Source organism: Culex pipiens, chromosome 2 (genome assembly GCF_016801865.2).
Source record: "Culex pipiens pallens isolate TS chromosome 2, TS_CPP_V2, whole genome shotgun sequence".
Lineage (NCBI taxonomy): Eukaryota > Metazoa > Arthropoda > Insecta > Diptera > Culicidae > Culex > Culex pipiens.
Genome location: NC_068938.1, coordinates 170,381,216 through 170,394,061, shown reverse-complemented (window position 1 = coordinate 170,394,061; position 12,846 = coordinate 170,381,216). Strand labels below are relative to the sequence as shown.

At 37.5% G+C, this 12,846-nt stretch overlaps 1 protein-coding gene across 2 annotated transcripts in view; it reads left to right on the top strand.

Annotated features, from left to right (window-relative positions):
• The window catches only part of LOC120428057 (prolow-density lipoprotein receptor-related protein 1), a 497,901-nt gene extending 485,777 nt beyond the window's left edge, over nt 1–12,124 (top strand). For both annotated transcript variants that reach the window (XM_052707364.1, XM_052707363.1), the window contains exons 10-14: nt 37–864; nt 925–1,273; nt 1,338–1,496; nt 1,559–1,679; nt 7,357–12,124. In XM_052707364.1, the coding sequence (XP_052563324.1) occupies nt 37–864; nt 925–1,273; nt 1,338–1,496; nt 1,559–1,679; nt 7,357–7,545 (1,646 nt within the window). In that variant the 3' untranslated portion in view covers nt 7,546–12,124. The remainder of the gene's footprint in view (nt 1–36; nt 865–924; nt 1,274–1,337; nt 1,497–1,558; nt 1,680–7,356) is intronic.
• The last annotated feature ends 722 nt before the right edge of the window (nt 12,125–12,846 follow it).

The following is a 12,846-nucleotide window of genomic DNA, read 5'->3' as shown; positions in this document are numbered from 1 at the left end:
TGACCTTCTCCTAACCCAAAACTCTTCACCTTCTAGCTACCAACCCGTGCCTGCTGCATCCGTGCCACGAATCGACGGTCTGTCTCCTCTCAACCGAGAACCCCCTTGGCCGTCGCTGTCTCTGTGCGGACGCTTCCAGTCAAGACCCGGAAAAAGACCCCTCCGGCGAGATCACGCGCTGCCAGGAAGCTCCCCCGGTTCGCTGTAACCTGTCCTGCCACCACGGGATGTGCGTCATCGAGGGAGGTCGCCCGCGCTGCCAGTGCAATCCCCTCTACAACGGAACGTACTGTGAGCATTACATCTGCTCGGGCTATTGCCACAACCGGGGCGCGTGCTACATCGTCAACAACGAACGCAAGTGCACCTGTCCGCCGCTGTGGACCGGCGAGCGCTGCGAACTGTCCACCGGGGCTTGTCAAAAGCACTGCCACAACGGAGGCAGCTGTTCGATCGCCAACGATGGCACCATTTCGTGCGAGTGTCCCCGGGAGTACACCGGAGAGCAGTGTCAGCACTGTGCGAATCTGAGCTGTGAAAATGGTGGGGTTTGTCGGAAGACAGCTACGGACAAGAGCCAGTGCGAGTGTCCGGATGGGTTTAGTGGGCGAAGTTGTGAGGTGGACACGTGCATCAACCAGTGCGAAAATGGAGGGGAGTGCTCGATCGTACGAGGATCACCCAAGTGTAGCTGTCCGGAGGGAGTTACTGGCGAGAGGTGCGAGAATCGAGGCTGTACGGAGTTGTGTCGAAATGGAGGGGATTGCGTGACGGGACCGAGCCCGTACTGCAAGTGTCGCCAGGGTTGGACGGGATCGTTCTGCGAGGTCGACCTGTGCGACGGCAGTGAGAATCAGCCGAGCTGTGAGTATTTCACAATGTTAATCCTAAATTCAATCCTAACAAAATGCTTCCACCCCACAGACTGCTCACCGGAGCACCCACCGCCGAGTCCGCTGCCCAAGTCGTGCGGCACGTACGTGTGCAGCAACGCTGGCCACTGTCTGGAGGTGCGCGGGGAACCGATCTGCAACTGCACCCAGCAGTACGCGGGCCGACACTGCGAGCACTACATCGGCTATCACAACCCGTGCAACTACTACTGCAAGAACAACGGCATCTGCCAGCTGGACATCCGGACGAGCAGCAACATCACGTACGAGACGTCGTGTGTGTGCGTCGGCGAGTGGCAGGGCGACCAGTGCGAGCGGCCTCCGCCGTGCATCGAGGACTGCGGCACGTGCGAGGCCGGCAGTTCCATCAACGAGTGCATGTAAGACAACCCTCTCGGTAACTCAAATTATGGCAAGTTCTAACATTTTGATTGATTTCATCAGGTGTGAAGACGGGCGGCTGAGCATCTGCCTGAAGGAGATTGTTCTGGCGGAGCTGGACGGTCGCGATCGAACCGGCTACACGCTGTCGATACTAGCTATCGTGCTGTTTGTGATACTGATTGCGGTGGCTGGGTTCGGAGGGGCTCTGTATGGGCTCAAGTGAGTAAAGTCGCAAAGTGGTACCAGAATCAATTTTTAATTTGTAAATGTGTTTTTTTCAGGAAACGAAGAAACGGACAACCTTTCTCCCATGCGCGCCTTACCGAGAACGTCGAGATCACAAATCCGATGTACCTGGGCGACGTGGAAGAGGTGCCGTCGTTTGTGCACGAGGATGATAAGGTAAGTAAGAAGGGATGGGATTTCAAACACCTTATTCTGAAAATTTCTATTATGCTTTCAATATTGGCAAAATAGTTTTACTATCAAAAGAATTCAAAGTTTTAAAATGCAGAGAATTTGCAATGGGCGCTTCACTGACACCGACTGGAAGGTCAAGAACCCAGAATGCATAAAATTGGCCACCGTGAAAACGCTTCCCTAACATAGATGTGATCTTTTGGTACCTAGAATGCATAATAGTTGCAAGGAAATCTAGCAATGACCAACATTATTGAATTTCGAGTATCTCTCAATAATTTAAACCGACATGAATTCCGTAATTCGACGCCATTCCGGTTATGTTTCGGTTTTGTCTATCGAGAAATTAAAAAAAGGGATTTCACAGGCTCTAGAGAAAGCCAACAAAATGAGGTAAGCCAGAAGCATAGAGTGCATTATTTCCCTGTTTTCAGGGTGGTAACTTAAGTCGGGATATCGGGAAAGTTGAGAAAAATCGGGAATTCTCCAAAGCTCTCATAAAATCGGGAAAACCGTGAATTTGTGATATTTTGTCCAAAAGTTGGGAATTCCAAGCAAAGCATGCTTTGAAAATATCTTATAACTTATTAATAATTTTGTAATTGATTTTAACTATTAAGTTTAACTAGATTCATTAAGTTATTCAAATATTTTTTTTCCAAATTTTTCCCTTAAGCCTTTCTTAAGTAAAGGTTAATGACTCATCAAGCATTTTGAATAAAACAATATTTTTTTCATGCAAAAAAAGACAAGACATTTATAAAATTTGGAAATATTTGAGCATGAGCATGAGCATGAGAGACCACCCATGGTTGTCCTTCTCCGTTGCTGAACAGGACCGTAATATCCTATCAATACAACCGACCATACGCTTAAACGATCAAATGATGTTTCCCTTATCAACAGCATGCATGAATGCGCTGAAAAGATAAAACATCACGATCATCAAAACTAGAGCCGGTGCGAATAGGAAACAGTCGTTGGCCACCAACGGCGCCCGCCATGTCAGTTTGTAGATCTCGAGGGAATGGGACGGGAATGTTAGTTAGCACAGGCTGCTACCAAGGGTGGGTTCTATACGATATCCACACCCCCGCGTGTGCCGGAAAACTACTTCTACTTGGGATTTTGTTAGTGGGTAAGGGTAATGGCCAGGATTCAACATAGAGGATGATGATGCGACCCAATAATCAATAAATTTTGTTTAATGGTGTGATGTATTATGCATTCTCAAGGCAAGCAGTCGGAGTATGCGGATGAGACTATTCCCGGTTATTTGGTGTTGAGTTTAGCATAAATGATTAAATCTTAGACAGCCGGCTGTGGAAAGATAAAACCAAATAAAATGCGAAAACGCGAAACCGCCCGGACCGAAAAACACACACAATCGGGGGGACAACAAAGACGGAAACGGCAACGAAAATCCTGCGTGATGACCGCGACGCGCACCGTTCAAATTCTCCAACGCAACTTTTAACATTTGGTAATATTTAAAATAATAATACAAAAATAAAAATAAATTTTCCCAGATATTTTCTAAATTCTTTGAATGAATAATCAGCAATTCCATTTGAAAAGAGCCTAAACCGAAAAAAAAGTTCTCCGATCGGGCTCAAAATTTTTCTGGGGTTCCTTGGCCAAAATAATTAGACCCGTATTTTTTTGTTTGGCCATTAGGGTGACCTACATCGTGCTAGGGTGGTTCGAAAAATGGTATTTTGCGCCATTTTTAGCAAAAACCACTTTTTCCGCAAAAATCACTTTTTTCCGCGTCATTTTATCCGATTTTTGCTGTCTTAGACGCCTAAAAGGTGATTAGTTTGGCTATTTGAGAAAAATAGTAAAAAGCTTCAAAAATCAAAATCAAAAAGCTTAACATTTGAAAAAGTCATATGAAAACTTAAAATGGCGTTTTGACCGTGTCTGGACCAAAGAGCCTATGTCTGAAAATATTTTTATCGGATTCCTCGGAAAATTTCACATATCAGATAAAAAATTGGCGATGTCGAGCCGTACGTTTCCGAGATATGATTTTTTGAAAATAAAAACTGAGTTTTTCGACGCGCCACGCGCAAAAACAGGAAAATGACGAAACCGCAAAAAAATAACTTTTTTCACTAAAACTGCGATAACTTAAAAATGTTAGCGATGACCTATACATGTTAGGGTACCAAAAGTTGCGTATTTTAATAACGAAGTTGAAATTCATATTAAAGAAGGGAAAATTTCATAAAAAATATAAATGCTAATTATATTGAAAGAGGAAAAATGTAGAGCTAACAAGAGATATTTCCTTCTGTAAACTAAATTTTAAATACAGTGGACTCTCTGGCTGTCGATCTTCTCGATATCAATAATGCTCCAGCTGTCAATAAAATTTTCAGTCCCTTCAAGAAGATTGCTTTGATTTTTCGTTCTATAATTTGATAACTCCCTCTCTCGACGGTCCCTTCAATATCGACAACGAGAGAGTCCACTGTAAAACTATGAAAACTTCATTAAAATGCTTTATTGTGAATTATTCAAAAAGGAAACAATTTACTGTTGGGGAAAAAATAAAGAGATACCTAATTTTTCGTAAAAAATGATAATCTCTTAGAGTAATATAAAAAAGGTAAAAAAACAATACATTTATAATTGTAAAAATGAAAAATACTTATAAAAAAAAAACAAAAAAAAGTAATAATTATGTCAAACGTCCTTGATGGTTTTTGAACGAGTTATGCCAAACGTCTTTGATGTCTTGGATCAATTATGCCAAACGTTCTTCTTGAAAACCCGTTATGCCAAATGTCCATTATGCCAAATGGGGTACACCCCTCAAATAGCCAAACTATCACCGTTCTTTTGCGACAGCTAAAATCGGATAAAATGACGCGGAGATATAATTTTTTGAAAAAAGTGGTTTTTGCGAAAAATGCCTTTTTTTGAACCACCCTAGCAGGATGTAGGTCACCCTAATGGCCAAACAAAAAAATACGGGTCTAATTATTTTGGCCAAGGAACCCCCAGAAAAATTTTGAGCCCGATCGGAGAACTTTTTTTCGGTTTAGGCTCTTTTCAAATGGAATCGCTGAATAATATTAGTCATGTTTTTTTGTTGATAATTTGTTATTAAGTTTCTGATTTTACAAAAAATGACAATATTTAAATTGTAAAAAATGCGTAGAGGCATACTGCCGCTCTAATCTAGTCCGTCCCATATGTATTTTGGTCATTTCTGAGATAAACATAGCAAAAGTATTGTTTTTACATGTACTTTGAGCCAATTTAATAAAAAAGTGATGTTTGTCCTGAAAATTTCAAAATAAAAATCACTTTAGTGCTGTCCCATGTGCAAAATAAAGGCAAGAGACAGTTCCTTCTAAAGAAATGTCTCATGAATCGATTGAATGAACGTGGAACCATTTAAATTTCATGGACAATGTTTCTATGAAACCGGAGAACTTGAAAAAAAGATTATAAGTAGTTCAGATCTGCAAGAATATTTATAAATTTTGATGCGTTTTAAACCATTTGTGCTTTTTTCATGCAAGGGACAACCACGAGTAAACCATACCATTATAAGTAATATTCTATTTTATGGAATTTTATTGAATCTTGAATGAATTGCCCTGGTCCTAGTTCTGGAAGAGGTTCTACTTCCGGTAAACGTAGATTGTGGATCACTAAATTTCAATGGTCCATACGTAGAGACACTCATTCAAATATCTGTTACCTCTGTAGTATTTTCGTCTTGTTTATGATTACATTTTCATTATTATGAACTTAACTATAAATGAATGAATCTGAAATAAACATAAAACAACATAACTTTCTAACTATTGAGAAATTCTTTGGAAATTACCCAAACAAACCTTAAAATGACAGTTTAAGAGCGAGTCCACGAACAAGGCATACCCCTTTGTATGGGACGACGTTTGGACCTCACCAATCTGCCTGAAATTTTCAGGGGTTGTTTGTACATATAAAACTAGCATCTGGCCAAAATATGAGCACTCTAAGTCAACGGGAAGTGGGGCAAATCGGGACACAAAGTTTAAAGGTTCAAAAACGTAAAAAATCTTAAAAAGGCTATAACTTAGGCAAAATTCGATTTAAGTTCAAAAATCAAAATGCATCTGAAAGGGCTTAAAAAATGCAACAAAATGCAGGAAAAAGCATCCCAATTGGTTGAATATGAAGGGAGTTATTGGCATTTTAGTGGAAAAATAGTATAATTTTCAAACTCAAATAAAAAAATGTTCCATCCAGATATCAACTCGCTTCGAACTGCAGCTTGTAGGGGACATCTGGGACTACCATCTGAGACTGAGAACGCTTTGGGTAAAACTTCTGGTGAAAATGTTCAAGCCTACCTTGATATCATTGACTGACTTGCCTTTATTTATAGAAAAATAAAGGCAAGTCAATTCTAGTATGAAAATATATAAACTTATCTCTTAATTTTAAGTTTTATGAAACAAATTCATGTTTGAAATATTTGTTTAACTAATTTTGAAATAATTGTATAAAAATTGAGCAAAAAATGTTGATTGGAAATGTGAAAAATGGTGCAACATTTTTTGGCCTTCTTACGGCGTCCACTCTCAGCATCCACTTTTTACATATGGGACGGACTAGATTAGAGCGGCAGCATAGTCTGAGACACTACAAAAATTACTGCATACTTCTTTTTGCTAAAAATAAAGAAAATTTTAGTTAAAAACACAGCAAAAGTTGACCCCTAAAAAAATACGTTTTTAAAAACATTGGCAAAGTCACATAAAACAAGTCAAACTTCCAACCCTAAAATTTTCTAAAATTTCAAGAGTTCTTCTTTCCAATGCTTTTTAAAAATCAAAAATTGGTTGAAAAATTGATTTTTGCTGATTTTTCAGGGCGAATCCCGTCTAAAGGCGGGGTTAGTTTTGTACAGGGTTAAGAAATTGCTATTATTTGAGATTCAGGAAAAGTCGGGAAAAAGTTGGAAATTTGAAAATGGGATCCTGTAATGATTGAGCAAGTGCAAATATCTTTTCTGCATAATTTTACATTTAATTACTTTACTATCAAATGAAATCAATCAATTTTCGCGTCAAGTGGAAAAAAGACACTTATTTGTAAATGAAGTTGTAAATTGACCAAACAGTTTCAGAGAATAGGAATTAAGAATTTAAGCCATTGCAAAAATGTTTAAAGATATTGTCTCTCATTTTGTCTATCTAATTTTTCATGTTTTTATAGTCACTTTTTCAATTTTTTGCTTGTTTTCCACATTTTCTACAATAGAATGATTTCATTATCATTTAAATTGTAAAAAAGAAGTATGTAGTTTAGGGTCCCCAGAAACAAGTGGGCTTTGAATTTTTCAAAAATATTCAGGCAGAGCTGAATGGTTTTTCGTGGTTTTTCTCCAAAGTTTATATGAAGAATTAGGACGGTTTGTCGCTGTGACACACAAGCAAAAATTGCATGCAATAAGTGGAAGTGGGAAACAGCAGTAATTCTCCATACAAACTTTGGCGAAAAACCATTCAGCCCTGTCAACATATTTTTGAAAAATACAAAATGCACTTGTTTCTAGGGACTCCATGCTTCCTCTCGAGTTGAGACTGCGTCACCTTTCATCATTTCAATATTTTTTACAAATTCTAATTTTCAATCCTCTTCCCCACAGGCCCACTTTGCCAACCCGGTGTACGACTCGATGTACGCCGGCGGCGTGAACGTGCACGCCGACTCGTCCTCCTCGCTGCCGGGCCACAGCAGCCACCCGCTGCTGAGCGTGTCCGGTTCGGCGCCCGAGGAGAAGAAGGGCCTGCTGCAGCACACCCAGGACGATTCGCTGGCGCAGGATTTGTTATGATGTCGGCTGAAAAAATAGTAGCAGTTGGGGCGTTTCTAGACGGGGACGGGGTTAATTCTCCATCCCCCCCTCTGGAAACGCAATCCCAATCTGCACTGTGTGCGGGGGGAGGGGGGCGTTGGCGGAACGTCGGAAATGTGCGCCCCCTCCCACAAAAACCGTGTGTGATCCCAGTTGAGAACAAAGTGCTAGAGATTTGTTAGATTTTAGGTTGTACATTTTTTTGATTTCACGCCTTCATGTGTGTGTGTGTGCGTGTTTCATTCTTTTATTCTTGGGACTAATTGGAGGCAGGGTAAGGAAAGAAAACACACACACGCTCACACTCAACGAATGCATTAAATGTGTAGATACTCGTCAGATTAGGTTATTCTTTATACTCTCATCACTATTAGGTTTTAAGTGGTTAATTTTATATAAATAAAAAAAGGTCATTCCAACTCAAATCAAATAAAATCCGAATTTGGTGCCCCGATCTGTTTTCAAACAGAATAATGCTCTATCTTATAAAAAATCGAGGTAAAACGAAACTACCAGCATTTTCAACCACCAGGTCATGGCAGTTTCTATTGCAAAACTTCTACACGGTCCTGGCGTCCGAAGGCTTGGAGTTAAGGTTATTTGTTCCAATACAAATTTGCTCAGTTTCATTATTCTAACATTTCTTTGTACAATTTCATCAATTCTTTGAGTTTCCCAGCGCGTCACAAAAATAGTTATTTAAAATTTATATACATTTCACATTTGAGCAATTCTCTACCAAAACCGGAAATGGGTTTTATTTGTATTTTTTGCTTTGACTCATACTTTGTGGGGGTCTTCCCTACGACTAAAGAAGCCATTTGGTGTCATTGGTTCACCCATACAAGTCTTCATACAATTGTGGCAGCTGTCCATACAAAAATGTTACGTAAATATTTGAAGCCCGTATTTTTTTAAGGAATTTTTGTTTGATTTTATCTTCGGCAAAGTTGTAGGTATTGATGAGGACTGTAAAAAAAACAGATACACATAAAAAAATGCCGATCTTTTTATTACCTTTTTTCATAAAAAACCCATATCCAGAAATAAGTTTATTTTATTTTCGAGATTTTTTTCAAATGTTTTAGGGGACCAAAACCCGCAACTTTTGAGCCATAGAGATGTATGGTCAAACATTTTGCCGCCCTGTTATGATTTTTTTCTAAAAAAATAGCGTTTTCTGGAAAAAAAATTAAATTTTATGCATATTTTTTTACCTAATTTTTTAAATTCAAATTTGAATTTGCAATCGAAAAGTAATTTACAAATTTCTTGATAAAGTGCCTCGTTTTCAAGATATAGTCACCGAAAGATTGATTTCAGTGAAATATTTGCAGTTCTTCGATTTTAAAATATAGTGACCATAAGTAAATAACCACCTCAGATTTTGTTATGTTTAGAAAATTTGCTGCAAAATTGTCTATGAGACATTGAAGATTGGACCTCTGGTTGCTGAGATACAGCGGAATAATGAAAAAGAAGTAGGGAAATTTAAGTCCAATCCAAACAACCCTTCATTTTCTAATGCCGATATCTCAGCAACTAATGGTCCGATTTTCAGTGTTGAAAAATGAAACATTCGGGAAATTTTCCGATCTTTTCCAAAAAAAATGTGACCCAACAAACTTTATGTCAAAATTTTTGATTTTTCGGCGGCAACATTTTTGACCATACTTCTCTATGGCTCGAAAGTTGCGGGTTTTGCCCCCCTAAAACATACCAAAAAATCTCGATAGTAAAAAAATATCAATTTTTGAAAATCGAGTTTTTGTGAAAAATAAAACCCGATTTAATATCACCAGAGGTGAAATAGGGCCTTTCTTACAAAATGATGAAACTCCGAGAAATTGGTGCAATTAATTTTTAAGAAACATAATGATACCACCCAGTGAGAATTTTACCTAAAGCTTCGAATCTTTTTAGGCTAAACCTCGAATGCCATTTTTTTTTTAAATTTCAGAGGTACATTATTTGTCGCAAGATATTTAAATTTAAATAAGAAAAACATATTGGATTGACATTATTAGAAAAAAATAAAGGGTACTCAGTCTTTAATGTTAGTCTATGATTAACTTAAAAAAATATGTATCGCTATTGCACTTTGTCGATCTATTATGAGAAGCCAGAAAGAACACTTTCACGTGCAGCGCAAAACTGGAAATACATTTTGGAAAAGCTTCAAATTTTGGGCCAAGCAGTTTATGGCGCATGTTTTCGAATGGTTTTTTGTTTGAAACTGAATTCGTTTAATTTGACAGTGTTATCTGTAAAATAGTCCAAAAAAATACCTTTAAAAATGGCTTTGACCACATTTACTGGTCGAAAATTGTGAATCGAAAAATAAAATGTTCGTCTCCGACCCCACGGCTACAGATCTGAAATATAAAAATTGTGGGTTTTACGAGCGATTTTCCAGTGATGGAAGACACAAATTTTTAAGAGCGGATAAAGACATCGCTCATGTATTTCAGTAAAGGAGCTCTCAAAAATCAGACTTTGGGTTCCGGCTTTCGGGCCAAAATTCATTCGAAAGAGCGCAAATTTAGTAATAGGATTTTTTCCTGGGACGAATCCTCGCGGTGTACTATTTTTTTAAGATTTCTGAGAAAAGCATTTTTCCAAAAGCAAAACTAAAACCTTTCTTTTGTAAGAAAGGCAAAAAGGTTATTTTAAAATTTGGCACTCCTTTTTTCCATGTACCCAATTTTTCTGAACAGTCCTCATCAATACCTACAACTTTGGCCCCAAAGTTTGAGCCAAATTAAAAAATACAAAAAAGAAAAAAGGTCGAAATTGGCCGATTTCGTAAATAATTGCTTTTTGACCATAACATGATCAGGTCTTTGAAAATACCTGAAGAGAATTAAATTTTCAAAATTCCATTCTGGGAGTTTTTCCTTTCTGACAAATATGAATCTTACAAAAACGTATGCCTTTGTATATCGATTGACATTGGATTTTTTCTTCTATTTAATACAATTGTCCGTTTGACATCGTTTCGCTCGTCAAACAGCTCCAAAAGAAAAATTGTTAACTTTTTTTAACTAACTTAGTGAGAAACGAAACGGCCTACTTTTCCCTGCCAAAAAAAACAATGCAGCAATGAATTGCTTTTAAGTACTGTTTTTGGCTCTACAAAGTTGATAAAAATTTAAACAAGGTTCATTTTAAAGCTTTTGACTTCTTTTCCTCAATCCTAGAAATCATTTAATGGCCGAAGCGAAGCTCCACTATTTTTTCACATTTTTTAAGTTTCAACGTGGTTTTTTATGTAATTTTCTGCACGTTGGACGTATAACCGATTGGCGTGGAATTTATTTTAACTCGAATATAAATAAATTTGCGGAAACAAAACTGATCAAAAACCATCTTTTTCTCTCGAGACATTTCGAAACATGTGGTAATCCGATGAACGGGACAACCTGCAAGGAATTTGTTTGATTTTTGAGTTGGAATGACCCGAGCACTAAAATATATAAAACAAACATATAGTCAAAGATCTCGCGATTTATTCATAGTAAAAACACGCATGAAAAAAGCAGCGAGCAAATTTGTTTTGCCTTTCCACTTGTGGTCTATAGAGACAATTCTTAGAAGGTAGCTAAAAGAAACTTTTTGTCTGTGTTTTATCGGATAGGTCTCTCGAAAAAAAAGGTTACGTGATTGTTGTTACGAGACGAAGTACGGTTTTATTCACATCCAAGAGCTTTAATAACCTTACGTTTAAATGTTAATATAACAGTATCGCGCCATCAAACTCTCATACTTCTTGTTTGTTACTTTAAAATATGAAAAACGAAAAAATCACATCTCTGTAAATTAAAATCGATAATAAAATGTCCATCCAACTTTTGATAATAACAAAAAGAGAAACTCATACGATAGCAAATTAAACAGCCAAATCGCGCGCTTTTTGTGAGCAAATCAAACAAAACGAACGTAAAACAACAGAAGAAAAAAATATAACGTAATAACTACAATACACACTGATTGTGATTTTTGAACGCGCGAAGCCATGCAAACCAAGCAAAATCGAATCCTAACGGTTGAAGCATTACTGTATAGTTAAAAAAAATTAAAAGCACCATTGTAAAGAAATAAAGATAGCTAAACGAATCAAATGAACCAAAAAAACACACACACACAGAGCACAGTTCGAATTCACACTCATTCACACACACAAACACGTCGCGCTAGAAGTAATTGCCATAAAGGAAGTTTGAGAGAGGCCGCGCGGCAGCTCTGAATAATAACTGTATAACTATAGGTAAATTGTCGTCGAATAATCAACGAGCCGTGCTGCAGAGTAAAACAATACAGTAAAAAAAAACATTAAAGTTAGACGCGTTGCACAATTTTGAATAAAATAAAATAAAACACAAGCAAAACGAACTAGCATTTAAAACGTACGAGTTTCGTTGTTTTGTAATACAGGAAGGAAGAAAGAAGGAGAGGAGATTCGTGTGGAGCACGCGTGCTCGCGTTGGAAATGAAAGAAATAATTCAATTTTGTCACCAAGAAGCATGTTACGAATAAAGACTGTAATTTTTCAAAAAATAAATATAAATTTGTTTGTTTGTGATGATGACGAAAGAAATTGCAATTGTTTAGCTTTATAGAAACATCAATAATTTAAATTAGCCGTCCTAACCCGATTTTTGTTTTTAGATATTTTTTTATTTTCTTGCCATATATGACCAGATTGCAAAAACTCACGACACTTACAATAACTGCATACTCAAAACACACCACACCTAACTGACTAGGAGCGTTTGGTACGGTATGTCCACGCATCCTTCCTTCCCTGTAGATTCTGTGAAATGTGATCCGTTCTCAGAATCCTCTCTGCGGCAAACACAACGCAGTAGGGCTGGCCGCTTTAATTTTTGTATTACATTTTCGGGTGTTCTCGGATGTACTGCAATTATTAATATTGACAAGAAAAGTGCTTGGGGCGTCATCTAATCACAAGACTTTCCAGCATGCTTTCATCGGACTGGCTGCGTTTGTGTTAGATTAGATTAGATTAGATTAGATAGATATTTTTTTATTCTTTGTTTAGTAGAGTTATTTTATTTATTTATTTATTTTTTTTTGATAAGGTCCTATAAGCTATTGTGTTTCATATGTTTAAAGGACCTTTTCAATAAATATCTAGAGTTTATGTTTGTATCTGATAGTATTTGGCTTGTATTTTTTTTTGAGTTTTTTCATGTTTTTAAGTCACTTTTTCAATTGTTTGCCTGTAATTCACATTTTCTAAAACAAAACGATACAGT